The 26183-nt window shown below is 58.6% G+C and overlaps 1 protein-coding gene across 1 annotated transcript in view; it reads left to right on the top strand.

Annotated features, from left to right (window-relative positions):
• Crispld2 (cysteine rich secretory protein LCCL domain containing 2) overlaps positions 1 to 26183 on the top strand; it is a 36412-nt gene that overhangs the window by 3940 nt on the left and 6289 nt on the right. The window contains exons 2-13 of the mRNA XM_042671479.1: positions 9770 to 10036; positions 11523 to 11641; positions 11988 to 12120; positions 12382 to 12497; positions 14210 to 14310; positions 18059 to 18199; positions 18883 to 18943; positions 19484 to 19550; positions 20175 to 20305; positions 21423 to 21466; positions 22846 to 22918; positions 24989 to 25064. Coding sequence (XP_042527413.1) covers positions 9806 to 10036; positions 11523 to 11641; positions 11988 to 12120; positions 12382 to 12497; positions 14210 to 14310; positions 18059 to 18199; positions 18883 to 18943; positions 19484 to 19550; positions 20175 to 20305; positions 21423 to 21466; positions 22846 to 22918; positions 24989 to 25064 — 1293 coding nt within the window. The 5' untranslated portion in view covers positions 9770 to 9805. The remainder of the gene's footprint in view (positions 1 to 9769; positions 10037 to 11522; positions 11642 to 11987; positions 12121 to 12381; positions 12498 to 14209; positions 14311 to 18058; positions 18200 to 18882; positions 18944 to 19483; positions 19551 to 20174; positions 20306 to 21422; positions 21467 to 22845; positions 22919 to 24988; positions 25065 to 26183) is intronic.

Here is a 26183-nt window from a genome sequence, read left to right as displayed (position 1 = left end):
GCCCAATCCTCTGTCCTCTTCTCTCCTCCTCCTCCTCCTCCTCCTCCTCCTCCTCCTCCTCCTCCTCCATGCTAGTACTGAGGCTTGAAACTCAGGGTCTTGCATGCTCCCTGGTGGTGAGCCTCTCTTCTTGTTCTGGAACACCTCTGTCTGCAGCTCTGGCTGCGATGGGCGGATCTGCTCTGAGCACTGCATTCAGGTGTGGACGTGTGTCCTCCTCTTGGGTGTGTACCTGGCGGGTGGCTGGGTCACACGCCAGCTCTGTGTGACGTGCTAAGGACCCGTGTCCTCTTTCCCGACTTGCTGGATGAAGACGCGCCCACTCAGGTGCTTGTGTTCCGGAGAGCGTGTGACTCCTCGTGTGGGTTCAGGAGCCCCAGCATCTGGGTGTCCTGTGGGGAGTGGTAGTGCTTCACCCAGAGTCACCCGACAATGGTGGAGAGTCCTGTCTGAGACACCGCCCCGAGGGAGCCCTGCTCTGTTTCCAGCTTGGCACTGGGGTGCTCCCGGGCAGCACCCCCTTTCTGCATGGTGGAGACAGATGGTCCAGCCAGGGGAGACCACTTTGATTGCCTGCAGCGCTGTGCTGGCTTAGTCAGAAGCACACGGTCAGCAGGGAAAAGGGCTAAGGGAGGGTTGCGCAACTTCTGACCCATCATTTAAAAAAACAAAACACTAGAACTTACGAAATGCCACATTTCCAATCCCTCTTGGGTTGCGGAGAGGCAGTGTTCCAGAAGGAAAAGGATCACACTTCCATTTTGTTCCTGTCGAGTAATGCCAGAGCCAGTCCTGGCCCTGCTCTCCGCGCTAGGATGGAGAGCTGGTGCCTGACCGGAGCCAGCCTGACCCCGGACTGGGAGCGAGGGGCGGGCTGTGGCTGACCGCGGCTGCGCACTCCGCAGGTGAGCAACCCAAGCGAAGGTGTAGTAGGTTGAGGCAGCAATGTGGTGAAACTGGCAGCTGATGGCCGCTCACCCTGAAATGAACTGTGTCTCCTGGGAATGGAGACCCACCCCAGGTGGCCCCAAGGGGACTGAGCAGGTGCACAGCCCCGCAGCAATCCCCCCATCCAAGAGCTGGCGATCCGTGTGCTCACGGGGAGCCTGCTGCCCCTTTAAAGCTCATCTTTACCATATGGGGCTCGTCTCCAACAAAGCCTTTACCTTCGACAAAATAATGGGTTTCCCGTGAACTTCTCATTCATGTACACGCTTCGATTTGGTTTCCTCCTGTCACTTCCTCCCGCGTCGCCCCCTCTGTAGTTCCCTTCTATGCTCATAGCATTTTGGGGGGCTGTCTCTCTGTCTGCTTTAGAACTAGATTCTGCTCAGGAGAGGAAACATGCAGTACTTTTTACTTTCTCAGTATGGCTTATTTTGCTTAACATGATCTTCCATTCCCACCCATTCTTCCTGCAAATGACATCAATTCATTCTTTTTCATGACTGGATAGTACTTCCCCCACCCCCACCCCCTTTTTTTTTGTCAGTTGTGGGGCTTGAACTCTGGGCCTGTGCACTGTCTCTGCGCTCTTCAGCCAGCTCAAGGCAAGCATTCTACCACTTGAACCATAGCGCCACTTCCAATTTTCTGGCTGTTCAATGGAGATAAGAGTCTCACGGACTTTTCTGCCCGGGCTGGCTTTGAACTGCAATCCTCAGATCTCAGCCTCCCGAATAGCTAGGATGACAGCTGTGAGCCACTGGCGCCCGGCTTAAACAGTACTCCTTTCATATACACACATATCACAGTTTCTTTAACCATTCACCCATTGAGGGACACTGTGGCTGATTCCACAGCTTGGTGATCGTGAACAGGGTAGCAATAAAAGTGGGTGTGTGGGTGTCTCTCGCGTGCTGACCTGCATTCCTTCCGACGTGCCCAGGAGAGGTACGGCAGGATTGCAGCTCTACTTGGAGGTTTTCTAAAGAGCCTTCTTAGCAGCCGTGGGTGTCTGGACAGGTTTCCATCCCGCGTCCACGGTGGCTGCGGTGGCTAGGGTCTGGCTTAGGGTCGCTCGCCCCCCAGCACGGCTTGCGTGGTTTGGGTGGCAGGGGTGTCACCTGCCTGCCCGGAGAGGGCGGCGTTTCCTCTGTGTGCACCCTGTTTTCATCCTGCCCCCAGCAGTGTTCTCAAAGTAGGGTCCCTGGGTCTGGCAGTGCCTGGACCTCAATAGGCACTAAGGTGTTGGGCCCGCCCGGGGCACCCTGAGTCAGAGCAGGTGGGATGGGCTGCTGTAAGCAGGTATGCAGGACGCACAGGGCTCAGGGGAGCGGCCTGGGTCCCAGGAGCCATCCTGGGCTGTGGCACAAAGATGGGGTGGAGGGATGGCCAGCCTGCCCCTCCCCGCCTTCCTGCAGAGCCTCGATGCTCCTGCAGAGCGAGCTGTGGGGCTGGGGCGCACTCAGCCTGCGAGAGGCCCTCTGGTCCCAGGCACTGGGAATACAAAGCAATAGGGCACTGGTGTTTCTCCGCCTCTCTGTGACCATGTGCCCGGCTTGGTGGCACTGCTGGCATGGAGCTGGCCCCGATGCTCCGGTCCTGAGTATTGTCCCCAGGACCCAGGCTTTCTCTGGAGCATGCGCACTGCTGTGGGTGCCAGGAACCCTGCGCAGTGCACCTGCGTGGACCCTCCACGCACCGGACACCGACGTGTCCCTGACAGGCAGTGATATCACCGCAGCCCTTCACGCCACCCCCAGCAGCTCTCCCTCCACACAGCCCGTCTGTTCTCTTCTGAGGCCCGCCCGGCCTCTGAACACGCCGTTCACGGCCGGGACTTCAAGGCCTGGCTGCCTGGGACCAGGCAGGTATTTTCGGCGAGGCCTTGGCAGCCTGGGACAAAGTGCTCTCTCAGACGGGATGAACCGGGCCCTGTCTGGGAGCCGCGTGCTGCTCCAGGCAGCTGGCAGGGCGGCGGCTGGCAGGGCCTTATCTGGGCTCCTACCAGTGAAGTCTGCTTTGGAAAGGGCCGTCGGGGCCCAGGCCTGGGGTCTGTCTCAGCCAGGAGGCTCCAGAGGGTGAGCAAGGCTGGGGAGGAGGGGGGGAAGGTTCTGTCTCACTCTGCACCTATGCTTCACAGAGCCCCCCACACCGCCTGAGCAAGTCCAAAGTTTTTTGTTGTTTTTTTTTTAAAGCATTTACTTTTAAAAGTTCTCAAGGTCAACATGCAAAAGAAGACCTCTCCCTCCATCCATCATGGGCTGTCAGGTGAATTTCCTAGAAGATGAGGCCTCAGAGATGGATGGGTCCCCAGAACCCCCTTTGGCACGCCCAGTGCCCACGTCTCCCCCCTCTCCCCCCTGTACCCCGCAGGAAACTATTTCTGAGTTGCTTTCTACCGACTTACGCTGTTTTGCTGGTTTTGAGCGTGGCATGTTTAATCATGGGCGTCTGGCTTGCGTTGTGCAGCAGTGTCTGTGAGGTCTGTCTGGGTTTCTGCAGACATCCACAGCATAAATCAGACTTCCTCACATACTCCCCCTCCTCCCGTTCTCCCTCCTCCTCCTTCCACTCTCCTGGCTCCTCCTCCTGCTCCCCCTCTAGATAAGCCCCCCACGCTCCTCTGTGCCTTAGGGCACAGATGCCCCTCCCAGTGCTCTTCTGGACTGTGTGGGCTGGCCCTGGTCCTCTCTGCTCCAGCTTGCTTTGGGCGAAGCCTGGCCACAGCCTGTCACTGCCTCGGGGCTTCTGTCCTTGTCCCTGCTGCCTGGAGTTTGTTTTTTTCAAGGTCAGCCACACCTGCCCATCTCCATAACCCATCAGAGCCCCCCTTCCCAGTGCAGAGCGTGTCTGTCTGTCTGTCTGTCTGTCCGCCATCTCCATCCCCATGCTAGCTCAGTGCAGACCCCCAGGGCCCCCGGGTCTGGGGCTGCTGCCCTGACACCTGCAGCATGGACCAGCTGCGTAGGCCGCGAGAGCACTCTTTTTTTTCTTTTAATTTTTTTTTGGGGTCCGGTTGTGGGGCCTGAACTCTGGGCCTGGGCGCTGTCCCTCAGCTCTTCAGCTCAAGGCTAGCGCTCTACCACTTGAGCCACAGCGCCACTTCTGGCTTTTTTCTTTTTGCTTATGTGGTGCTGAGGAATCGAACCCAGGACCTCGGGCATGCAAGGCAAGTGCTCTACCACTGAGCTACCTTCCCAGCCCCGCGAGAGCACTCTTTCCTGGGCCTTTGCACCTCCTCTGCCCCTGTCCATCCCCAAGTAGGAACTGGAGGCTTGCAGAGGGGCAGGCCAGCCGGAGCTGAGCTACAGCTCCCCCCTCCCCCAGAGGGCACAGCTTTATGGGAGGAGCCAGTCACTTCTTTTCCTTGGGAGATGGGGGCCTACATCCAAAGCATGGCGGGACACCGTTTCCACGGAAACAACCACACACTGGCAAGAAGCCAGATGCCCAGGAGCGGGACGTTGGATATTTAAAGACTCTATTAATTTACTATCTGGCCAGTGCAGTACAACTGTTTGTGTGTCTTACCTTGGCTTGTGTGGACCCTCCTGGGCTCTCAGTTCTGTGTTTTGCACAAAGTCGATTAAGTGTTGAATGACCGAGCTTCTCATTTTGCCCAGAGTTTTCTCCTTTCTCAGCATAGTATTTAAAGACAATGAGCGGGCATTCTAGATCTGTTAAGTGCCCTGACAAGACCCTCAGATCCCATTAGGATTGCTCAGCCCTGCTGTGCGGGGTCAGGAAGGCAGTGCAGGCAGTGGTTGCAGCTAGGCCCAGGAGGCTGATGGAGGGCACTTGGCTGTCAGGGCCTAGAGCGGCCATGGGGGGGGGGGGGGGACCTGGGGCGGCTCCAAGTGGCCAGCAAGGGAAGGAGCCAGCCTGTTGCTTCCCCTGGGTCTGGCCTCCATCTTGTCAAAGGGCTTTAGGAAAACCGACAGGAACCCTGGAGGAGGGGAGACGTCTGGGACTCACCCGGCGTCTGTAACGAGGCGTTCTGCCCAACCCTGGGCTCGGCCGAGACACACTGGGGGGAGAGGGGGGACCCCTCCTTCCAGCCACCACTCCATTCCTGGAATTTCTGGGTGGTTTGTGGGTCTGACTCGGATCTGTCGTTGGCCTCTGCTCACAGTCTGCGTTTTCCTTGCTAGTTCTGAGGAAACGCAGAGCCTGGGGAAGCCCCCGGCCTTCCACAGTCAGCCGCCGTCCTGTGGGCAGCCTGCCGTAGCCAGACATGCAGCCTGGATGTGGGGTAGTGGGGCAGAGGGCCTGATAGGGGCTCCCTGCAGGGGCTGGCGGATGGGCGGGGGCCAGAGGGGCTCCTCGGGCCTCGGTGGGTGAGCCTCAGTCTCCTCATCTGTAAGATGGAGTAACAGTGTCAGGGCCCAGGTTGCTACTGGTACTAGGCGTTGGGCTGAGCAGTACTCAGCCAGCCCGGAGTGTGAGGCGGGAGTGAGCCCGTCCCAGTTAAACCCAGCTGCTGGTAGCATTCAATTATATAATCTTACAATTAAATAAGTTTATGTTTCTGTGCTGGCTCTGGGGTTGAAATCAGAACCTTGCTTTCTTGCTTAGCTTTTTTGCTCAAGGCTGGCACTCTACCACCTGAACCACAGTTCCACTTCTGGACCTTCCTGCTGGGGCTGGCTTTCAGCTCAATCCGCAGCCTCCCGGGTAGCTGGGATTCCAGGAGTGAGCCTGGGGCGCGTGGCTTCACATTTCCTGTTAGAGCTTGTGCTGTGCCGTGATTGAAGCGCGCAGCTGTGGAGCTTGAACGCCCTCTGCCTTACAGATGTGCACAGGGGGACCCAGAGCAGCTGGTGCTCTGTCCCAGGCTGCACAGCTGGTGAGTGCAGGAATCAAACCCAGAGCTCCTTCCCCCAGGGTCAGAGGCTGCAGGCAACCACAGGCGTTGGAGTTATCCAGTCTTTATCTGGCGCTTCTGATCTGGGGGTGGGGAGCTATGCATTCACCCCGTAAGTATTTCTTGAGCCGCGGGGTCAGCAGCAGCAGACCACAGGTCTGCAGTGAGTACACTTCCAGGAAGCGGAACCCTGGATGAGCAGGCGGAAGGCTGCTGGTCCCGAGGGAGGGTAGGCCGGGGGCCATGGGATGGGCTATGGGAACGGCATGTGCTGCCATGACAGCTCCGTCCTAATTCTCCCTCCTGGCAAACTTCCTCAACATTCACGGAGCAGCTGCGAGGGGGGGGCGGGGGAGGAAGGATGACACAGGAGGCCGCCTTGCTCTCCTGCTCTGGAGCGTTGCACGGGTGCCTTGTAAGCTCTGGAGTATCGTGATCCCCTGCACCCCAAATGTCCACAGAGCCTTCATTTGAGCGGCCCAAGCCCCCTGCCCCCCCCCCCCCCGCCTCCCCCTAGGGTCCTGATTCCACCTTAACTGCCCTGGCTCACAATCTGGTTAATATCCACAGGACTCATTTTCTGTTTTGTTTCATTTTGCTTTGTTGGTTGTGGGGCTTGAACTCTGGGCCTGGGCGCTGTCCCTGAGCTCTTTACCACCTTGAGCCACAGCGCCACTTCCAGTTGTCAGGTGGTTAATTGAAGATAAGAGTCTCATGAGGACTGTTTGACTTGGGCTGGCTTCAAACCACGATCCTCAGATCTCAGCCTCCTGAGCAGCTAGGATAACAGGCGTGAGCCACCAGCGCTCACCTGGGACTCGGTTTTACTGGCTGCAAAATGAGGATCTAATCAGCCCTTCCCTGGCAGAGCCACTGAACAACCAGGCGCCGGTGGCTCATGCCTGTCATCCTAGCTACTCAGGAGGCTGAGATCTGAGGATCACAGTTCAGAGCTGGCCTGCGCAGGAAAATATCTCCAATGAACCAACAGAACTCTGGAAGTTGAGCTGTGGCTCAAGGAAGAGTCCCAGCTTTGGGTGACAGCGCTAAGGGCCGCTCAGGCCCTGAGTTCATGCCTCAGCACAGAAGCCCTGCTCAGTGGACAGCCTGGCCCCAGTGTTGGCCCTGGGCTGGAGAGCTTCGTTCTCCACATGGCCTCACGTGTTCTTGGGAGATCTCGGAGCTGTCAGCCTCTCTGTGGTCCCCTGGGCTTTGTTTTGCAATAACACAGCTGAGGTCTGCCAGAGATGCTTCCGGCCCTGCTCAGCCTGGGCGGACAGCGGGCGCTTCCGCAGTGGTGTTGCAGGAGAGTCGAGGTTGAAAGCGCAGAGCTGTATGGGGGGAATGCTGGGGCTCCGCCACCCACACGTGAGCCACTGCCTGGCCATCTGCAGCTGAGTGCCTGGCCCAGACATCAGCTCTGATGTTGAGCCAAAGGTGTGTCACCGGTGGGGGTGGCAGGTGCCCCTCAGAGGGGTGTAAAGGCTCTGTCTCCCTCTGGGTGGTACATGAGCTCACTCTCCTACAGTGTTGCCTGTGCGCCGGGAGGCCCCTGCCCAGCTCCCCCCAAGGGGAGACAGAGTGCGTTCCTAACCAGGAACTGTCCTAACCAGGGCTGTCCTAACCAGGGCTGTCCTAACCAGGACCATGGCCTGGGCAGCAATGGCCACGGCCACCATGTATGTCCCAGGGAGCCACAGGCCACCAGCCCAAGATGGAGCTCAGGCCTCAGCCCTGGCTTGCAGCCACCTGGCTGGTGATGTCCTCCTGCGGCTGTCCCTCGGCCCAACGTCTGCCTCCTGGTCTCGGGCCAGATCAGATCCACCCAGAGGACACTTTCATGGAATCCTCTCTTCAGAAGCCGGGCGTCCAAATACAGGCATGTTCTCAGCTGCTGAGGTCAGGATCTCGACATGCAAGGCTGAGCCCGTCACAGGTGCGGGCTTGCTGGGCACCAGGTGCTGGGCTGCATCCTGGAATACAGCCATGGGGATGCCAACCCTCTGCCCTCAGGCCCTTGTAAAGTCTGTAAGAGCTGCGCTTGGCCGGAGCCCCACGCTGGGCCTCGGGCCTCCGCGGCACAGATCCACATCCCCTTGTGCCCCAGCCAGGCCCAGCCGCTTTTGGACCCTGTGGTAACGGCCTGCTTCAAAAGGCTTGACCAAGGTCTTAGCAGGCAAGAGGCACGGGAAGGCCCAGAGAAGCCACAGCATTCTCTTCTTTCTTCTGTCCTCTCCCTCCTGGAGGCTGCGTAGCACTGAGGCTCTCTCCGTACCTGAGACTTTAGAACTTCTCTTTATTTATTCAATGTGTGTGTGTGTAGAGTGCCATTAGCAAAGTGTTCTATATCTTGCTTTTTAAACTTACCATTGCATTATGTACTCATTCCTACCAACATAGGACCCTAGCCGGGGTCTTTTTCCTGCTGTGTAATATTCCACCACACTACTCTCTCCCATGTCTTGGGTTCGCCACAGCTCCTGCTGATCGCCCTCTGAATGATGCACGTCAGTAAGGCCCAGCTTATCATCTGGCTGGTCACCAGGTCCTGGGACACTATGCCGGGTCTTTGTCTCCGCCCCTCACACTCCCGAAGCGCAGACCAAAACAGATGGAGTGCTGTCACCTTGCCGGGGTGCACTCTGGGGACGTGGGCCCCCACTCCCACGTCCCAACAGCATCAGCATGCTTTTGCGTCTCTTCTCTGACCTGGCCTGCAGTGGCAGCTAGAAATGTCACCGTGTACGGTGGCATGACCCTGGAGAGAGAGCTTGGGACTCTGGGAATTATGCATTCTTGGTTTGACTGCCAGATGGCCTGGCCAGTGCACAGACGCCCTCCTTGCCTGGCCCTGGTGTCTGGCCCTGGAGGCCACTGCCCTCTGGAGATGGGTAGTGCGTCCAGCCCACGACAGGGCAGCTGAGTGTCCCCCTGCCAGACGGCTATTTGTGTGTGCAGGCCCCCGTCAGGACTGGAGCGTTTCCAGGGCCGGATGGGAGCTGCAGAGTTCTCCTGGCCCTGGGCCGCCCGCCCGCCCCCTCGTGCCAGCAGTGTGCCTTCTGGGATGCCTGTCCCAGCCCCGTCCCCTCCCTGCCTCCCTCTCCCTCGCCCCAGGGCTGCTCTCCGAAGCCCAGCCTTTTGGAGCGGTGTGGTGCTAATGCAGCGTCGCCCTCCCCGGACAGCTGAATTCTGGAGTCCTGGCCCCAAGATGCCACAGACAGGAGTCAGCCCCGTTCTGCTGCGCTGCGTGGGAGCTGCTGCCCCTTCCCTCTCCCGGGGCAGCTGAGGGGGGGGCGTCCTCGAGGCCTGGGTTGCGTCCATCCTCTATCCCTCCCTCCCCCCCCCCCGCATCAGGGGCCACAGGCCTGTGGGCCTCGGAGTGAAGCAGAAGCAGGCAGGACCAGTAGCAAGTGTTTGTCAGATGCCAAGACGGGTCTGTGGTGACCAATGGTCTTTGGAACCATTGGTTCAAGTCTCCCACGAGAAGGCGGGACCTGGGCCTGCTCATCAGTAAAGTGAGTGTGAGCTAGCGGGTGGGCCTTCTGCGCCATCTTCCCGGGGCACCAAGGTGATGGGAGCTGACAGATGGGAAGAGGCCATCCCCCGTGCGGAAGGACTTCACCCGCAGGGACTGTCCTGTCCCCGCCCTTCGCACTGGAAGCATCATAAGAGTGAGGGCTCTGCGCTTTTGCAGACACGCTCAATGTCCTCAGCCAGCCGGTCTCCTGGATCTCCAAGACAGGCGATTCCCTCCCCAGGTGCCCTGGGAGCAGGCCCCCCAGTCTCCCGGCCCCAGCCGGGGCCAGACAAGGGCCCCTGGGCACGGCAGCTTGAAGGCAGGGCCAGGAGCACCCAGGAGGCCTGGCCACGCCCTCCTCCATCCCCAAGGCTCTGTGCGCTGGGCGCTGTCCCTGGTTGGGTACTAACTGGGCTTCTCCCTGCTTCCTCTCTTCCTCCCAGAGCTGTGTGAAGAGCCCAGGCTGCAGGTGTGGAAACATGAGCCACGTCTCCCTCTCCCTGGGGCTAGCCCTGCTGCTGTGCGGGGCCCAAGGCTTCTTCCTGCCCAATGCCACGCGCCTGGAGACACTGCTCCGCAAGTACCAGCCGGCCGAGCCCCACGCACGCGTGCGCCGGGCCATCCCGCGGGAGGACCGCGAGGAGATCCTCAGGCTGCACAACAAGCTGCGCGGCCAGGTGGACCCCCCGGCCTCCAACATGGAGCACATGGTGAGCGGTGCGGCCCCCACTGGGCTGGGTGGGACCCAAGCCTCGGCCAAACACGCCTGGCTTCACCCTGCAAAGGCTGCCTTGCCGGTCACCTTTGTGACACCTGTCTCCCCACCCAGAAGCTAGCCCTGCTTTTGGTCAGCTGTGGAGGTAGTTGGGAAAGCCTGTGGGTGGCCTTGGGTGACCAGTCCTCTCCACGACACTGAGGTCTCCAAGGACCAGCCCTGTCCATCTGGGGGTGTGTGTGTGTGGGGGTGCTGGTTCTGGGGCTTAAACTCAGGGAATCTTGCACACTTACTTAGCGTTTTTTTTCTTTTGTCGGTCATGGGGTTTGAACTCTGGGCCTGGGTGCTATCCCTGCACTCTTCAGCTCAAGGCCAGTACTCTACTGCTTGAGCCACAGCGCCACTTCTGGTTTTCTAGTGGTTTATTGGAGATAGGAGTCTCAAGGACTTTCCTGCCCGGGCTGGCTTTGAACCGTGATCTTCAGATCTCAGCCTCCTGAGTAGCTAGGATTGCTTAGCTTTTTTCTCAAAGCTGGTGCTCTCCCGAGTGAGCCATTCCACTTCCCACACTGTGGCTCACTGACGTCCGGGTGGGACATCGTGGTGGCAGGAAGCCTCAGGGGGCTGGGTCACTGCAGTTCTGACTTCTTGGCTGGTGGCCTCGGGTTTGTTGCTGACCCTCTCCCAAGCCCCAGGCTTTGGTTCGGTTTCCATCTGCCACACGCCCAAGGGCTTGTTACGGGAATTAAGGAAGGACGAATGTTCCCGGTCAGCCCTGGAAAACAGCAGATGTACAGCCAGGGCGGGGAGCCCTGCTCTGCGCCGTGGCCGGTGCTGGAAGAAGCCGGCGCCCTCGGCACTGCGCCAGCCCAGGCCTCCTTTGGGGCTTGCTGTCCTGGAACCTTTGCACCACCAACCCTTTAAGAGATGAGAAGACCGAGGCCCAGAGAGGCCAAGCCGGCACCCCAAGGCCACACCGCCAGCAGCGTCTCAGCCAGGCCCGCCTGTTGCACACACACACCCTGCATCCACTTCTCTCCCTGGAAGGAGGGGCTGAGGCCTGCTGCCCTGTGGGCAGGACACGAGCCTGTCCTGGGCCCAGCAGGCAGGCCCAGGGGGGCAGGGCAGGAGGGGCTGGGGGAGGCTGGGGGCTGCAGTCCCCGCCAAACCAGGCCTGGTTCACGCCTGCAGTCAGGATGCTGCACGCTGCTGAGGCACCCTCCCTGGCCTGTGGGAGGTGTATTTTGTCACCATTGTGGTTCCTCTCCAGGCATCGGGTGTCTGAGCAGGGGCCTGGGAGGGAGACCCCCCCGCCGTCTGTCACACACCGAGGCTGAGGGCTGAGGCTCCCACCACACCCTGGGCCCGGCTGCTGGTTGAGTAACCTGGCAGGGTGGAGGTTGTAGCTTCCGGCCGCCCCTGGGTAACTGGGTGCCCCTGCTCCCTGCCTCCCTGCTGCCCGTCTCTCCTCCCCCCTGCAGACCTGGGATGAAGAGCTGGAGAGGTCGGCGGCGGCCTGGGCCCAGGAGTGCGTCTGGGAGCACGGGCCGTCCAGCCTGCTCGTGTCCATCGGACAGAACCTGGCTGTGCACTGGGGCAGGTACGCGCCCCTGCGTGGTGCCGGGCAGGGCCTGACCACATGGGGGTGATCCCGCGCGTGTGTCGTGGACGTCAAGCCGCAAGGGGGCTGGAGGTGGGGGAGGGTGTGTGTGTGTGTGTGTGTGAGCCCCTGTGTTGTTCTGGGGGGTCAAGCCAAACCCCCAGCAAGGCGAGTATGCGATTGGGCAGGTAACCGTACCTTAGGCCTGTGGGGAGACTGAGGCAAGGGGCCAGGAACACTTCCAAGTAGTTGGCAAAGGGCCTGGGTGGCCAGCCCAGGACTGAGGACCGACCCAGGGCTCAGCGCTGCCGTGCAGGGGTGGGATGTGACTGAGCTCTGCCCGCAGGTACCGCTCTCCCGGCTTCCACGTGCAGTCCTGGTATGACGAGGTGAAGGACTACACCTACCCCTACCCGCATGAGTGCAACCCCTGGTGCCCGGAGCGCTGCACGGGGGCCATGTGCACCCACTACACGCAGGTACCCGGGGCCCCCGCCCCCGCCCCGCCGCGCCGGGCCCCGCACCGGGCCCCTGGAGTTCAGCACAAGGCCCTGGCCTGTGCGGGGATTTCACACGGCGGGCACTTCTGCTGTTGGGTGTGACGTGCTCATGTGTGTGCTCTGGAGATGCGTGTGTTCACGCTGTCCGGGCGCGTGGAAGAGAGGAGCCCTGGCCTCCAGCCAGCCCGGAGCCAGCCGCCCGGCCCCTCGAGCGGTGACGCGTGCCTGCTGTCTTTCCAGATAGTCTGGGCCACCACCAACAAGATCGGCTGTGCCGTGCACACCTGCCCGACCATCAACGTCTGGGGCGACGTGTGGAAGAATGCCGTCTACCTCGTCTGCAATTACTCCCCCAAGTAAGACCGAGCTGCCGTGGCTGTGGGGCTGTGTCACACACTAACGCAGGCCTCAAGGGAGCGCTCTAGGCCATCTCCCGTGACAAGGGGCCAGGCCGCCTCCAGGCGGTGGGTAACTGCCGTGTCCATAGCACTCGGGCCTTTTCTCTCTCCACTGTCCCATTCTTTCCTCCTGGACCCAAAGTGGCTGCAGAGCACTTCCCAAGCAGAAAGAAGTAGCCTGGGAGGAAAGGGCGGTCCCCTTAGCAGTTCCAAGCCCGGCACACTTTCCCCTAGTCACTGGCCGGAATGGGACCGATCATAGGTGGGGATCGTGTTGCCCCGTTGGCCCCATTGGCTGTGGTGTGGGCAGCCCGCAGCGTCTGCCTTGATGGTATTTTCATCTTTCCCCCAAAACATTCCATAGATAGCACCCCAGGAGCCGCGTACAGTCTGGGCTGGGGAGCACTGCAGAGCCCCCCTGGAGCCCCTGTGCCCTTAGTGCACCCGTTTGTCCTCATCGAGGCTCAGGGCTGACCCTTGGCAGGCTGCGCGTCGCGGTCGCAGCCTGTGGTTTTCGGGCTGGCTGCTGGCCCGGCCCGGGGCGCTGCCCCGTGGGCTGGGTGACGGAGGGAGGCAGGAATGAGCTCGTTTCCTTTGGCCTGGAGGGGAGCCCTGGGCAGGGGGGTAGAGACTCCACAGGCCCGTGTGGCCTGGGTGTGTGTGTGGGGGGGGGGATGAAGTCACTGTCAGCCGTGGCTGGGACGATCCTCACCATCACTGCTGGGGGGCGCTGGGGGGCGCTGGGGTCTGTGAGGATCCGGTAGCAATGGGATTCCTGGGTGGAGGGGAGTAAGGGACATTACTGGCTTTTCGAGGTACTGGGGTGTGAACTTGGGCCTCCTCCGCTGGCAGGGCGCCCCCTCCGCCCTGCGTTGAGCTGGTGATTGTGAGACAGCGTCTCACTGCCCAGCCGAGTGCCTGGGCGCAGCATACCCCGCGAGGTGCCCCCTCGACGCTGGGCCCAGCCGGCGCACCCCACAATGCCCGGCTTCACTTTCCCACCAGGCTGGTCTCCAACCACGACCCTTCCAATCTCAGCTTCCCGAGTGTCCAGGATTACAGGCCTGAGACACGTGCCTGGCAGATCCAACACAAACCAAACCCGACCTTCTTTAGCACGGTCCCCTCTCCTTCCTGGAGACGGCGTGACCTGTGGTGGGCGGGCCTGCGTGCTCAGGATGTCCCTGGCTGGCCGTCCCCTGGCCAGTTGCTGGGGTCGGGCCTGGTGGCCGCCTTCTCTCACGGGCTCCTGTAGCCTTCTTGGGTCTCAGCTGATGGGAGCAGGACCCCACCCTCACGACCTCTGACCTGGTCTGGCTGCACATGGGCCTCCCCGGGAGACCCCGCTGCCAGGCCTGACTCCAGCAGACACGAGATGTGGCTGACATCCTTGCCTCCTTCCATGCGAAGTCCGTCCAGGAAAGATGGCTGAGCCCAGGCCTGGCTGCTGCCCGCTGTGCGGGCAGAGGCCGGGGCAGAGGCCGTTCAGCCCCGGTCTGGCGTCTGCTCCTCTCCCAGGGCTGACGAGTTCCGGGCGAGGTCTCGGCGTGGGAGTTCCCGGGGCTCCCTGTGTGTGCCCTGCGCGCCTTCCTCCCCAGCCAGCTGGGCTGTGCTCGGGTCCTGGGTCCCGGGGAGCAGCTGTGCCGACCGCCTTGCTGGTCTGTCCTCAGGGGGAACTGGATCGGAGAAGCCCCCTACAAGACCGGCCGGCCCTGCTCCGAGTGTCCGCCCAGCTTTGGAGGAGGCTGCAGGAACAATCTCTGCTACCGAGGTAGGTGGAGTGAGCGTCCCACCCGAGAGGACCCTCCTGAGCCAGGGCCACAGGGGAACGGGAAACAGAGCTCCTCCCCCTCTGGAGACCCGGATGCCCAGGGACGCCCCATCAGCATCAGCACTCTGGCCGGACGCCAGAGATCAGTGCTCCTGGCCATAGACCACGCCTAACAGGGAAGATGGAACAGGAAATATACAGCAAACGACAGTGTGAGGCTCCAGACAAGCTCAGGGGCTCGGGCGGGGGCTGCGCGCGCACACGCACACGCACACGCACAAACATGCACGCACGCACACGCACACACATGCACGCACATACCCACGCACGCACGCACACACACGCATATACCCACGCACGCACGCACGTGCACACGCACTCACGCACGCACATACCCACCCACGCACGCACGTGCACATGCACGCACGCACATACCCATGCACGCACACACACACACCCACGCACACATGCACGCACGTGCACACACATGCACATATGCATGCATGCACGCACCCATGCATGCACGCACACGCACACACAGTGCCCGTGGGGACTCCCTTCCTTCTAGAGCTTCTAGAGCTTGTCCCTGTCCCCTCACCTCGTGTGTGCACCAAGCCCCTCCCCGCGCTCTCCCCCACTGCAGCTCTGACTGCAGCTGGCCAGCAGGTGTGAGGCCCAGGCACGCTCAGTGGGGGGGTCAGGGTATGCCCACCCCTGCCTGCGTCACCATCCTTGGAGGCTTAGGCAGCGTCTGGTGACTAGCTCGCGTTCTCCGTGCCTCCTGCGATTCTCACCTTGGGAGTCGATATTCTTCTCTTCTCCAGGGCCCGGGCTGCCCAGAGTCTGTGGTTGGGATTTGTGTTCTTTGTGGCTCCATCAACGCACCTTGCAGGGCAGTGGGTAGGGGGTGGGAGGCAGATGGGGGCGACCCTCTTCTAGTACCTTCCAGTACCTTCCCCAACAGGCAGGATGTGGGGTCGTCTGGAACTAGGGGAAAGACAGTGATCACTGTGACTTGATACTTATTTTTTGTGCCAGTCCTGGGTCTTGAACTCAGGGCCTGGGCCCTGGTTTTGAGCTTAGTGCTCCACCACTTGAGCCACAGCTCCACTTCCAACTTTTTGGTGGTTTGTTGGATATAAGCCTCATAGACTTTCCTGGCCAGGGTGGCTTTGAACAAGAATCCTGAGGTCTCAGCCTCTTGAGTAGCTGGGATTGCAGGCGTGAGGCGAGCCCTGGGCTTGCCTGATGTTTTGACTTCTTAGTGGGATGACATCGCCACACGGGCTGAGAATTGTTCAATGTTTGTTTCTTTTTTTTTTGGGGGGGGGTCCAGTCGTGGGGCCTGAACTCTGGGCCTGGGCGCTGTCCCTCAGCTCTTCAGCTCAAGGCAACGCTCTACCACTTGAGCCATAGCGCCACTTCCAGCTTTTATTTCTTTCTGCTTATGTGGTGCTGAGGAATCAAACCCAGGGCCTCATGCATGCAAGGCAAGCACTCTACCACTGAGCCATCTTCTCAGCCCTCGTTTGCTTTCTTTAGGGGACAGAATTATCTAGGGTTTGGATTATCACTCAGTGAATTTTGCTGAGCAGCTACTGTGGGTGGCTGGGTATTGGGTGCAGGCTGGATTTCCAGCGGGTGGAATCACAGCTGCACGCATGCTAGGGGTCTGAGGATGGGGTGGGGCCTCCCCTTTAACCTCTGCTTCCCCATCCTTTCTCCTCTTGGCACAGGGCTAGCGTGGGGTGAGGCGGTGGGAAACAGCGGAGAGCCCCCAGTCTGGACAAGCTCCCTTCTGACACCTTTGCTGTGCACACACTGACACCCAGCTCCCCTAGGTGAAGAGAGCACGTTACTTTAGCAATGGACCGAGGGCTGAGGGGTCCGTGGGCCCTAATGACACATAGAGTTTAACTCTCAAACACAAAGAGGCCTGCAAAGAACAGCACAGTAGCTCATGCTGCGATCCCAGTTTACTCAGAAGGCAGAGACTGAGAGGAATGTGATTCAAGACCAGCCCTGGCAGAATGCCATGGAGACCCATTTTAACAAGCTGGCACAGTGGTGCACACCTGTGGTCCCAGCCACACAAGAGGCAGGCAGGAGGATGAGAGGCTGAGGCTGACCCCCAGACAAAAAGTGTGAATCCCTAGCTGAAAAATAACTCAAAAAGAGCTAGAGGGGTGGTCAAGTGGTAAAGGGTCTGCCTAGAAAGTACGAGGCCCTGAGTTCAAATCCCGGCACCAGAAGAATTTAAAAATCTTGCAGTTTCCAGGGGATCATTCTTAATCTCATCTATTCATGCATTTTTGTTGTTATTAGTCATGGGGCTTGAACTCTGGGCCTGGGCGCTGTCCCTCAGCTCTTCAGCTCCAGGCTAGCGCTCTACCACTTGAGCCACAGCGCCACTTCCGGTTTTCTGGTGGTTAGTTGGAGATAAATATTCTCATAGCCTTTCCTGCCTGGGCTGGCTTTGAACCACAATCTTCAGATCTCAGCCTCCTGAGTAGCTTGGATGACAGGCGTGAGCCACCAACACCTGTCTCATGCTTTGATTTTACAGTGGTGTATTGTCAGAACACATGCAGTCAAGCCATGCTTGGATTTGTGTATGTGTGTGTGTGTGTGTGTTTGTATGTGTGCTGGTCCTAGGGCTTGAACTCAGGGCCTGGGCACTGTTCCTGAGCTTCTTTACCAAGGCCAGCACTCTACCACTTAAGCTTCAGCTCTACTTCTGGGTTTTTACTGGTTAATCAGGGAGATCAGTCTCATGGGCTTCCTGCCTAGGCTGGCTTTGAACCACGATCCTCAGATCTCAGCTTCTTGGGAAGTTAGGATTACAGGCGTGAGCCACCAGTGTCTAAGCCATGCTTTGTTTTGTTCTTTGATTTGCTTTTCTCTTTGTGGTGGTGTGAGGGCTGGGTGCAGGGGTGGGGGCTTCCCGCCGTGGTGATGGGGTCTTCGAGCACACATACAGGTTTGGTACACTTTGGACTTGGGGTGTTTCTGCCCAGAGCTCTGTGGAGGGTGAGGAGCAGCTACTGTAAGACAGCCCACAGGGACACACTTCAGCTCATTTGTGATGAAGCCACGGAGTACCCATAAATAGCTCTCAGGCTCTGCGTGGGCTGGAATTCAGAATTTATAGTTGTATTTCTCCTCCTCCTCCTTTTCCTCTTCTTTTTCTTCTCTTTTGGCAGTACTAGGATTTGAACTCAGGGCCTCATGCTTGCTAGGCAGGTGCTAAGCCACACCCTAGCCTATGGCGGTCTTTCATGAAGAACAGGAATGAGTGAACACTTCCTTAGTATAATTAACTCTGTTTACTGTAGATGCCTTAAAGTGTGAGTCCCTGGCTGTAGCTACAGCAGTAAGAGTACAGTGTGTGCTGGGGTGGGGTGGGGGGGGTTGGGGGGAAGGGAGGAAGATGGAGGCTGGTGAGCAATGCCTTCCTACCCCAGGGGCTGCCTCTGCCTGGCTTCTGGTCGTCGGGAGGCCAGGTGGGGAGCCGGGCTGCTCACCACCGCTCACCCGCCACACTGGGGTCCAAGGCAAACAGCAAATGGCGGCCGCCCCCCTTGCTGGTAGAATTCCACCTGGCCGCCCCTCTCCGCCCCTCTCCACCCCTCGCCGATGAAGCAGCTCTTTGAGAAGCCAAACCTCCAGACGAGCTTGGTGTTGAAGTTGCTTTTTGTCAAGTGCGGTTTGGTTGACCCCTCTGTTATCCTCTCCGGCCACTGTGAAGAGCCCTCCAAGCCCAAGCCCGAGACAGACGACATGAACGAGGTGGAGACGGGCCCCGAGCCCATGGGGAAGTTCGACTGGATCTACCCCAGGGTGTACCGACCCACGAAACCCAAGAAGACCCCGTCCATCCGCTACATGAGTGAGTCGGCCCCTGCCCCCCAGGGCCCTCTGAGCTGCCTCAGAAAGTGGGGAGCTGGGGGCTGAAATCCTTCAGGTTGACAGTAGGGAGGAGGTGTGTGTATGGGGGGTAGCTGAAAAAGATAGATATATATAGTGTGTGTGCCAGTGTGTGTGCCAGTCCTGGGGCTTGAACTTGGTGCCTGAGCACAATTCCCAAGGCTGGCGTTCTACCACTTGAACCACAGCTCCATGTCTGCCTTTTTGGTAGTTAATTGGAGATAAGGGTCTCCTGGACTTTCATGCCCAGGCTGGGTTCAAACCACAAGCACGAGATCTCAGCCTTCAGAGTAGCAAGGATTACAGGCCTGAGCCATTGGTGAAAGTGATCTTTTGAAGTCATTAAAAGCAGGCATGGGTGGAGGGGTGCTTGGGTGGCATTTTTCCTGCGCAGGTGTTTTAAAGTTGGACCTTTCTGGTGTCCTTGGTGAACGCTGGGCCCCCCCAGGCCCCTTGGGGGGAGGCACGCATGCCCTGCATCCCATAGGCTCACAAGCCTGTCACCTCCATCTATCAGGGCGGCCCTGAGAATCCTTGCTCTGGTTCTGACATGAGTTCCAGAACATTCCAGAAGGTTCCTGGGAGTGGGGGCTGCCCCCTGGTTTCTTACTGTGACGGACATTTATCTCCACATCTCTCCCCTAGCCCAGGTCATCGGCTGTGACACCATGCTGAGGGACAAGTGTAGAGGGTCCACGTGTAACAGGTGAGGAGGGTCACCTGTCCTGCCCCGGGCACCGCCACGGCTCCAGGCCACACCAAGCAGCGCGAATGTGAACTCAGGGTCTGCACCTGTGTGAACTGTGCTGGGGTCCGAGGCTGGAGCAGGGGGTGTAGCTTGGGGTAGAGCACTAGGCTCTGGGTTGCATGTACACAACAGGACTAGAATCTTCATTAAAGAAGTGTTTCCAGACTGAGTAATGGAGCTACTGAAGGAAAAAAAGAAACAAATGATCAGTAATCATGAGACTTAATCAGGGTACTTAATCTCTGAGCAGCTTTTAGTTTTTGTTTTGTTTTTGGCCAGTCCTGGGGCTTGAACTCAGGACCTGGGCTCTGTCTGTCCCTGAGCTTCTTTTGCTCAAGACTAGCGCTCTACCACTTGAGCCTCAGCGCCACTTCTGGCTTTTTTCTGTGTATGTGGTACTGAGGAATTGAGCCCAGGGCTTCCTGCATGCTGGGCAGGCGCTCTACCGCTGAGCCCCTTCCCAGCCCCTCTCAGAGCAGCTTTTATTTCTCCTTGCAGGTACCAGTGTCCTGCCGGCTGTCTCAGGAGCCCTGCAGAGGTGATTGGATCTCAGCTTTATGACAGTGTACGTGTGCTCTGTGTTTCTCTCAGTGGGTACATTTAAAAAAAATTTTTTTTTTGCTGGTCGTGGAGCCTGAACTCTGGGCCTGGACGCTGTCCCTCAGCTCTTCAGCTCAAGGCGAGCACTCTACCACTTGAGCCACAGCGCCACTGGCAGCTTTTTCTGCTTATGGGGTGCTGAGGAATCGAACCCAGGGCCTCATGCATGCGAGGCAAGCGCTCTACCACTGAGCCACCTTCCCAGCCCCTCGGTGGGGACATGTTTAAAGGGGACTGGGTGTCTCCCAGGAGGCTCTTCACTCCTTGGTCAGCGCTGGCGTGGGGACCTGACCAGAGCAGCGGGGTTGTGCAGGCAGGGCTGGGCTGACCCTGAGGGAGGAGGTGCCCTTCTTCCCGGGTGTTGGTTGGCACTCTCCAGCGGGTGACTCTTCTCACTGGCAGCCGCAGCTACAGCTGCAGCCCGGGTGAGTCCAGAAAGATAAGCAGCTGGGAACAAGGACCCGGTCAGACAGAGGTGCCCGCCGGAGGGGGACAAGCTTTGGCTGGCTCTTGGCGGCGGAGGACAGGAATCTCGGTGTCTCTGATGAGGATTAATTCAGAGCGTGACTGCACCCCACCCCACCCACAGGCGTCCAGCATCTGCCGGGCGGCCATCCACAACGGCGTCCTGGATGACAGAGGGGGCCTGGTGGACATCACCAGGACCGGGATGGTGACCTCCTTCCAGAAGACCCAGAGCAATGGCGTGCAGTCCACAAGGTAGGGGCTCTGGGGCTCCTGCGGTGCCCCAGAACTGGTGATAAAAGTGTTGCTGAGAAATAGGGAAGAAAGCTGGACTCAGGGCTGACCCTGGCCTGTCCACTCTGGGATGGCAGGCTGGCCACCGACCCCGGCCACCATCTCTGAGCATCAGAGTGCTGCCCCCAGACCAGGGGCTTCATCCACACGGGGGAGGAGGCCCCGGCTCACCACGGCTGAGAGCGGCTGGGCCTTCCCCTGGGTGCAGGGGTCTCTGGGGTCCCTGGTCGGTGTTCATGCCGGGGTCTGAACCCAGGAAGGCTGGAGACCAACTCAGCAGTGGTTGTGAGGTAGTATGAGTCACTTGAACATCACGAAACAATGACTAATCCCCCTGGGAAAGTCTCTGCCAGCTGCAAGGAATGCCCTGACCCTCCATCTTGTCTTCTCGAGAGGCCCGGGCAGCCACACTGAGCAGGGCATTTGACGTGGAGGCCAAGGGCTTTCCAGTGGGGGCAGCTGGGTGGCCGATACCAGCCCTAGACTGCAAGGATGGCCACACGGTGGGGTGTCAGCGGAGTGTTTGGGTCTTGAGGTGTGCCAAAGGCCCAGGTTCCAGGCAGGCCGAGTCCTTTCCTCCAGGGAGCCCGCGGCCTGTGGGCAGCCGGTGCAGCCCTGTCCCCACCGGTCTGTCCTCTCCTGATGGGTGGAGTGCTGGAAGGGCAGGCGACATCCCCGCCAGGGACCAATTGCCACAGACTGTTGGGAACAGGTCCCTGCTGCCATCACCTGAAATAATGGAAGTGGAGGAGCGAGTCTGGATTCCACCATTCCACACACTCATCAGGCCGCCCCGCTGCAGTGGAATCCAAACTCCTCCCGTCCTGACACCAGTAACCACTGCTGCCCCGGGCGACGTTTGAGATACACTTTATGCGTGTGAAACACTTACTCTAAGTCTGTAGACTTCACCAGGCTGGTGGAGAAGTCCTTGGTGGAAGAGGGTCAGGATCCCTTGTTCTAGAATATTCTAAGAACTGTCAAGCTCTTATGGCTGGAGAAGGGAAGCGGGGTCTGGACTTGCTCCTTTAGGGGAGCAGGGCTCCTGTGTGCACTGACCCCATATCTTCCCTTCCAGCAAAGTCAAGCCTTCCAGTTCATTCAAGGTGTCCAAGGTGGAAGGTAAGCTGACCGGCCGTCAGGACCATGGCCCATCGATTTTACACTTCCCACCGGAGCTGGGATGACAGACGTGTTTCTTCCATTTGAATGGGGGCCTGTAAATCCTTTTGCTCAGGCTGGCCTGAAAACGCATCTTTCTGAGGTCACGGGTGTGAGCCACCGCCTGACCCTGGCCCAGCTTTTCCCACTGCTCGGGGTGTTATTGTGGCAGGGTGCGGGGGTGCCCTCACCACCTCTGAGCAGTGCCCTGGGCCTCTGCTTGCAGAGCGCTCTGCTCTGTAGGGGAGGTGGCTCTCGTCACTGACCTGGGGGCAGAGACAGCCGGCTAGCTGCCCTCAAAAAGTGTGTAGTCATGCTTTCCTCCCCCCTAATTACGAAATATTTTTAAGCAAATTAAAAATACAGAGAAACATCTTCAAAAATGTTTTAAGAGGGGGCTGGGAAGGTGGCTCAGTGGTAGAGCGCTTGCCTTGCATGCATGAGGCCCTGGGTTCGATTCCTCAGCACCACATAAGCAAAAAGAAAAAAGCCAGAAGTGGCGCTGTGGATCAAGTGGTAGAGTGCTAGCCTTGAGCTGAAGAGCTGAGGGACAGCGCCCAGGCCCAGAGTTCAGGCCCCACGACCGGACCCCCCAAAAAAACGTTTTAAGAGCATTAACTTGACCTAAAGCGCACTAGAGCTAAGAAAGCCAGTCCCTTTGTCAGGTGGCTACGGAATTCCCTGGCTGCCCCAGGGACAGACTGGCGCGTGCTCCGCCAGCTCTGCCCAACACCTGTTTTCGTCAATGAAGTTTTATTGGGACACAGCCACGCCCATTTGTTTACACGTCTCCCGTGGCTGCCTTCTGCCACTCTGGCAGGGTTGGCTAGTCTTGAAACAGACCCACCAAGGTGGAAATGAGAAGGTTGCCAGGTAGAGTAGTGGTTAGCACACGCCGCCGCTAAGCCTAGCGACTCCAGGGGCGGGGCAGGGGAACCAAGAGTTCTGTGCAGCCTGGGCCACGTCGTGAGAAGCCGTCGCAAAGAAAAATTCAAAAAAAGGAAACGTCTAACCCTGGGTCAGACAAGGCCAGGCGGCTGGGAGTCCAGAGTGCTGGGCCTGCTGTTGTTTGAGGAGCAAAGATTGTGAGGGAGCGTGCCACCTGCCCCAGGAGGCAGCAGCAGGAGCAGGAGGCGGGCCTGCCATGTGTCTTAGACCAGGGGCCTGAGCCAAGTCTCACTGGGCCCCATCTCAGGGCCCTCAGCGCCCATCTGCCTACTGAGCTGCCTGGCTGCAAAGCCAGAAGCACAGTGCACACAGCCAGCACGGTGGGTCCCTGAGAAACCAAGCACTTCCCGGGCTGCCGGGGCCTGACACATCCTCTGTGCTCCTGTTTGTAGAGCAGGACCTGGACTGCTATACCACGGTCGCTCAGCTCTGCCCATTTGAGGAGCCGGCCACCCACTGCCCGCGGTAAGGTGGAGGGGCGGCTGGCCAGGGGTCTCTTGTCTGGTGGGCCAGGGCTGTCACCTGATCTGGGCGTATCTTGGCATGGCCAGATGGGTTGTACCTGGGGGTCTGTCACTTCGAGCTTGGGCCTTCCCTGAGAAGGTTGGTTAGGAGCATTAAAAAGAAATTCCCCAGCCCCTTGGTAGGCATGGGGTCCTGGGTCCCCGAACCCTGCAAATGTCACCAAGAGTGTGCTGGTTCCCCCTGAGGGTCCCCGACTCTCAACCCTGACCTTTCTCCTCCAGAGACCCTTCTAGATCTCTGGGAGCTACTTGTCATTTGTCCCTTTTAAATTTAGCTTACCACCTTGTACTTAATGTTTTCATACTTCCTATGGATTTCTCTAGAAACAGCTAAATTTTTTTAATTGAGGTACAAAATAAAACCCACCCATTGTGAGCAGAGGATTCAGTGCCCGCCCCCAGGGTGAGGGACGCAGCGCCCAGCCCAGGTCAGGCTCTGCGGTCCGTGCTCCCCTATTTGCTGCTGACCATGTCCAGTGCTGGGGGGCAGGAAGGTGGTTCTTAGAGCAGGCCGGGCCCCCTGTGATACTCGTCCCCAACACTCCCCTCCAGCGGAGGGACCCTGGAGGGCAAGCTGTCTGAGCACCATGGGACCAGGCTGGGATTAAAGTGTTCCCACTCTGCAGTGACCTGGGCTCAGCCAGGGCTGCCAGGCCTCCAACACTCGGGTGACAAGGACAGCCACTTTGGCCTGGGCCAGGAAGCACGCGGAAGCCCCGGGCTGGGCCGGGGCCACCCAGCCCTGCCGCCACCTGGTGGTCTCTTTCCAGTGCTCCTTTAGATTTAGTGCAAGAGATTTAGATTCCAGGACAAGGAAATGATTTCAGAAAAATACGAAGAAACACTTGATAGAGCACAAGGGCCCAAAATGTAAGTTTCTGACCTGCGATTTAACTTTCTAGATGAAAGACAGGCATGTCCTTTAAGATCACACACACACACACACACACACACACGGAGATGTGCCGAAGCAAAAAAGCAAAAGGGAATCAAAGACCCCAAAGAGACAGGGTAGATTGTGTCTGGGTGTCGGTTAGTTCCTCCTGGGGTACAGTGTGCAGACTGTGATCACACTCTGTGAAGGTCACTTCTGGCCGCAGAGCGGGGCACAAGTAGGAAAATTTAAGTTTTTTTTTTTAAGAGGTCTACACAAACACACCCCCTTTCCCTGCCTGCCCCCTACACTCCCCCTAAGAGCTGCCTCAGCCCCAGAAGCCTGTCTGTGTCTGGCCGGATGGTTTCCGGGTGCCATTTTGGTGTCTTGGTTCCTGGGCTCCAGCCTGTGGTCGAGTGCTCTAGATAAACACAAACGGCCTTTTCTTAAGCTTGGCTTTTTCCTGGTTAGCAGCTCGCCAGCCACCCCGGTCCCACCCAGTTCCAGGGACTCAAAGCAGCGGTGGCCTGGCCAGGCCACCCCAGGTTATCAGCACCCCTTCTTGAAATATTCCATGAGTCACTAAAGTGAGGCACCCCCCCCCCGCTCTGCGGCCAGAAGTGACCTTCACAAAGTGTGATCACAGTCTGCACACTGTACCCCAGGAGGAACTAACCAACACCCAGACACAATCTACCCTGTCTCTTTGGGGTCTTTGATTCCCTTTTGCTTTTTTGCTTTGGCACATCTCCGTGTGTGTGTGTGTGTGTGTGTGTGTGTGTGTGTGTGTGTGTGTGTGATCTTAAAGGACATGCCTGTCTTTCATCTAGAAAGTTAAATCGCAAAATTTAAATGGAAAGGGGCTGGGAAGGTGGCTCAGTGGTAGAGCGCTTGCCTTGCATGCCTGAGGCCCTGGGTTCGATTCCCCAGCACCACATAAGCAAAAAGAAAAAAGCCGGAAGTGGCGCTGTGGCTCAAATGGTAGAGTGCTAGCCTTGAGCTGAAGAGCTGAGGGACAGCGCCCAGGCCCAGAGTTCAGACCCCCCCAAAAAAATTTAAATGGAAAGAACCAGCGCGGAACATCGGGGTGTCTCGGTTGCCCCCCTCCCCTTCTCACAAGCGCCGCTTCCTTTCCAGGATCCGCTGTCCTGCCGGCTGTCGGGACCAGCCATCCTACTGGGCCTCTGTGTTTGGAAGCAAAATCTATGCCGACGTGAGTACGGGGACCCCCAGTGCCCCTCAGGTCCCACAAAGCCCGATGCCAGACTCACGAGGTCTCTGTGGCCCTGGTCCCCCCCTTGCAGACACTTGGGGACTGGCGGGAGCCTCAGCTTGGGTAGTCAGGGGCTCGTGTGCCTTATCTTACCAAACCACCCTTCAGTTGGAAAGTTCCCTGCTTTACAAACTCCGTCTTCCTACATGCTCCCGCATCTTTCCAGAGTCCCCCAGAACCTCTACAGAAATCGCATGCTCCCACAGATGACCCCTGTCCACCACGGTGTTGGGTCTCTTATTCTGCCCTCCCTCCTAACTCCAACAGGGTGTTTTGCCCTTGAGCCCCTGGACGTGGCTGGTCCCTGGAGAGGTCCACGCTCAGGGAGTGAGCGGCCCTGCGCGGCTGCCGGCGGCGGGGGGCCTCCTCCAGCTCCTTGGCCTCTCGGGAGCAGCCAAGAGCTGGGGTCCTCTAGGCCAGGAGTATCACCACTGGACCAGCCTGGCTGGGCTCCTGCTGGCGGTGCACACAGCCCTTTCTCAGCTCCATTTAGTGATCCCCCTCCCCACCCCCACTGGGTCCACCTGCCTCCCAACTCTCCCCATCCTGGGCCGTGTGGTCACGTGGGGCTGAGAGGCCGGGCCGCCTTTGTGGCTCAGCTCTTCCGCTCCCCCGTCTCTTTTTTCTTCCCTCTTTATGAGGCTTTTTTCTCCTTCCTGAAAGCTGTGCAGCAAAAATTGAGTTGTCGGTGTTCAGACTTTTTTATGAGTAAGCGAGAGGATGTGTATCAGTTGTGACGTGAAGTGTTTGCACCACATATTACAGTTAAAAGGCAGAGACTGTGCGTTTGAAAGTGATTAAAGAATGGGTGGGTGAAGCAACTCCAGGAGCAAAAAAAGAAGGCAGGAGGGGCGAGAGTCCTGCCGGAGGCGCAGAATTTAAACACACTGGATGGGACCACGTGATTCCTTAGGCAAGAACACATGCAAAGAAGACCTGGAAGTCAGAGCTGCTGCTGACCTCGTGAAGCAAAAAGAAACACAAGAACTTGACCCTTAGAAGTAGTACATAGTTACTTTTTATCCAATATTTCCTAAGTTTAGAGTCATTCAGGAAAAA

Source organism: Dipodomys spectabilis, unplaced genomic scaffold (genome assembly GCF_019054845.1).
Source record: "Dipodomys spectabilis isolate Male_0828 unplaced genomic scaffold, ASM1905484v1 ptg000628l, whole genome shotgun sequence".
Classification (NCBI taxonomy): Eukaryota; Metazoa; Chordata; class Mammalia; order Rodentia; family Heteromyidae; genus Dipodomys; species Dipodomys spectabilis.
Note: the sequence above shows the minus strand (reverse complement) of the source record. Positions and strands in the feature narration are given on the sequence as shown.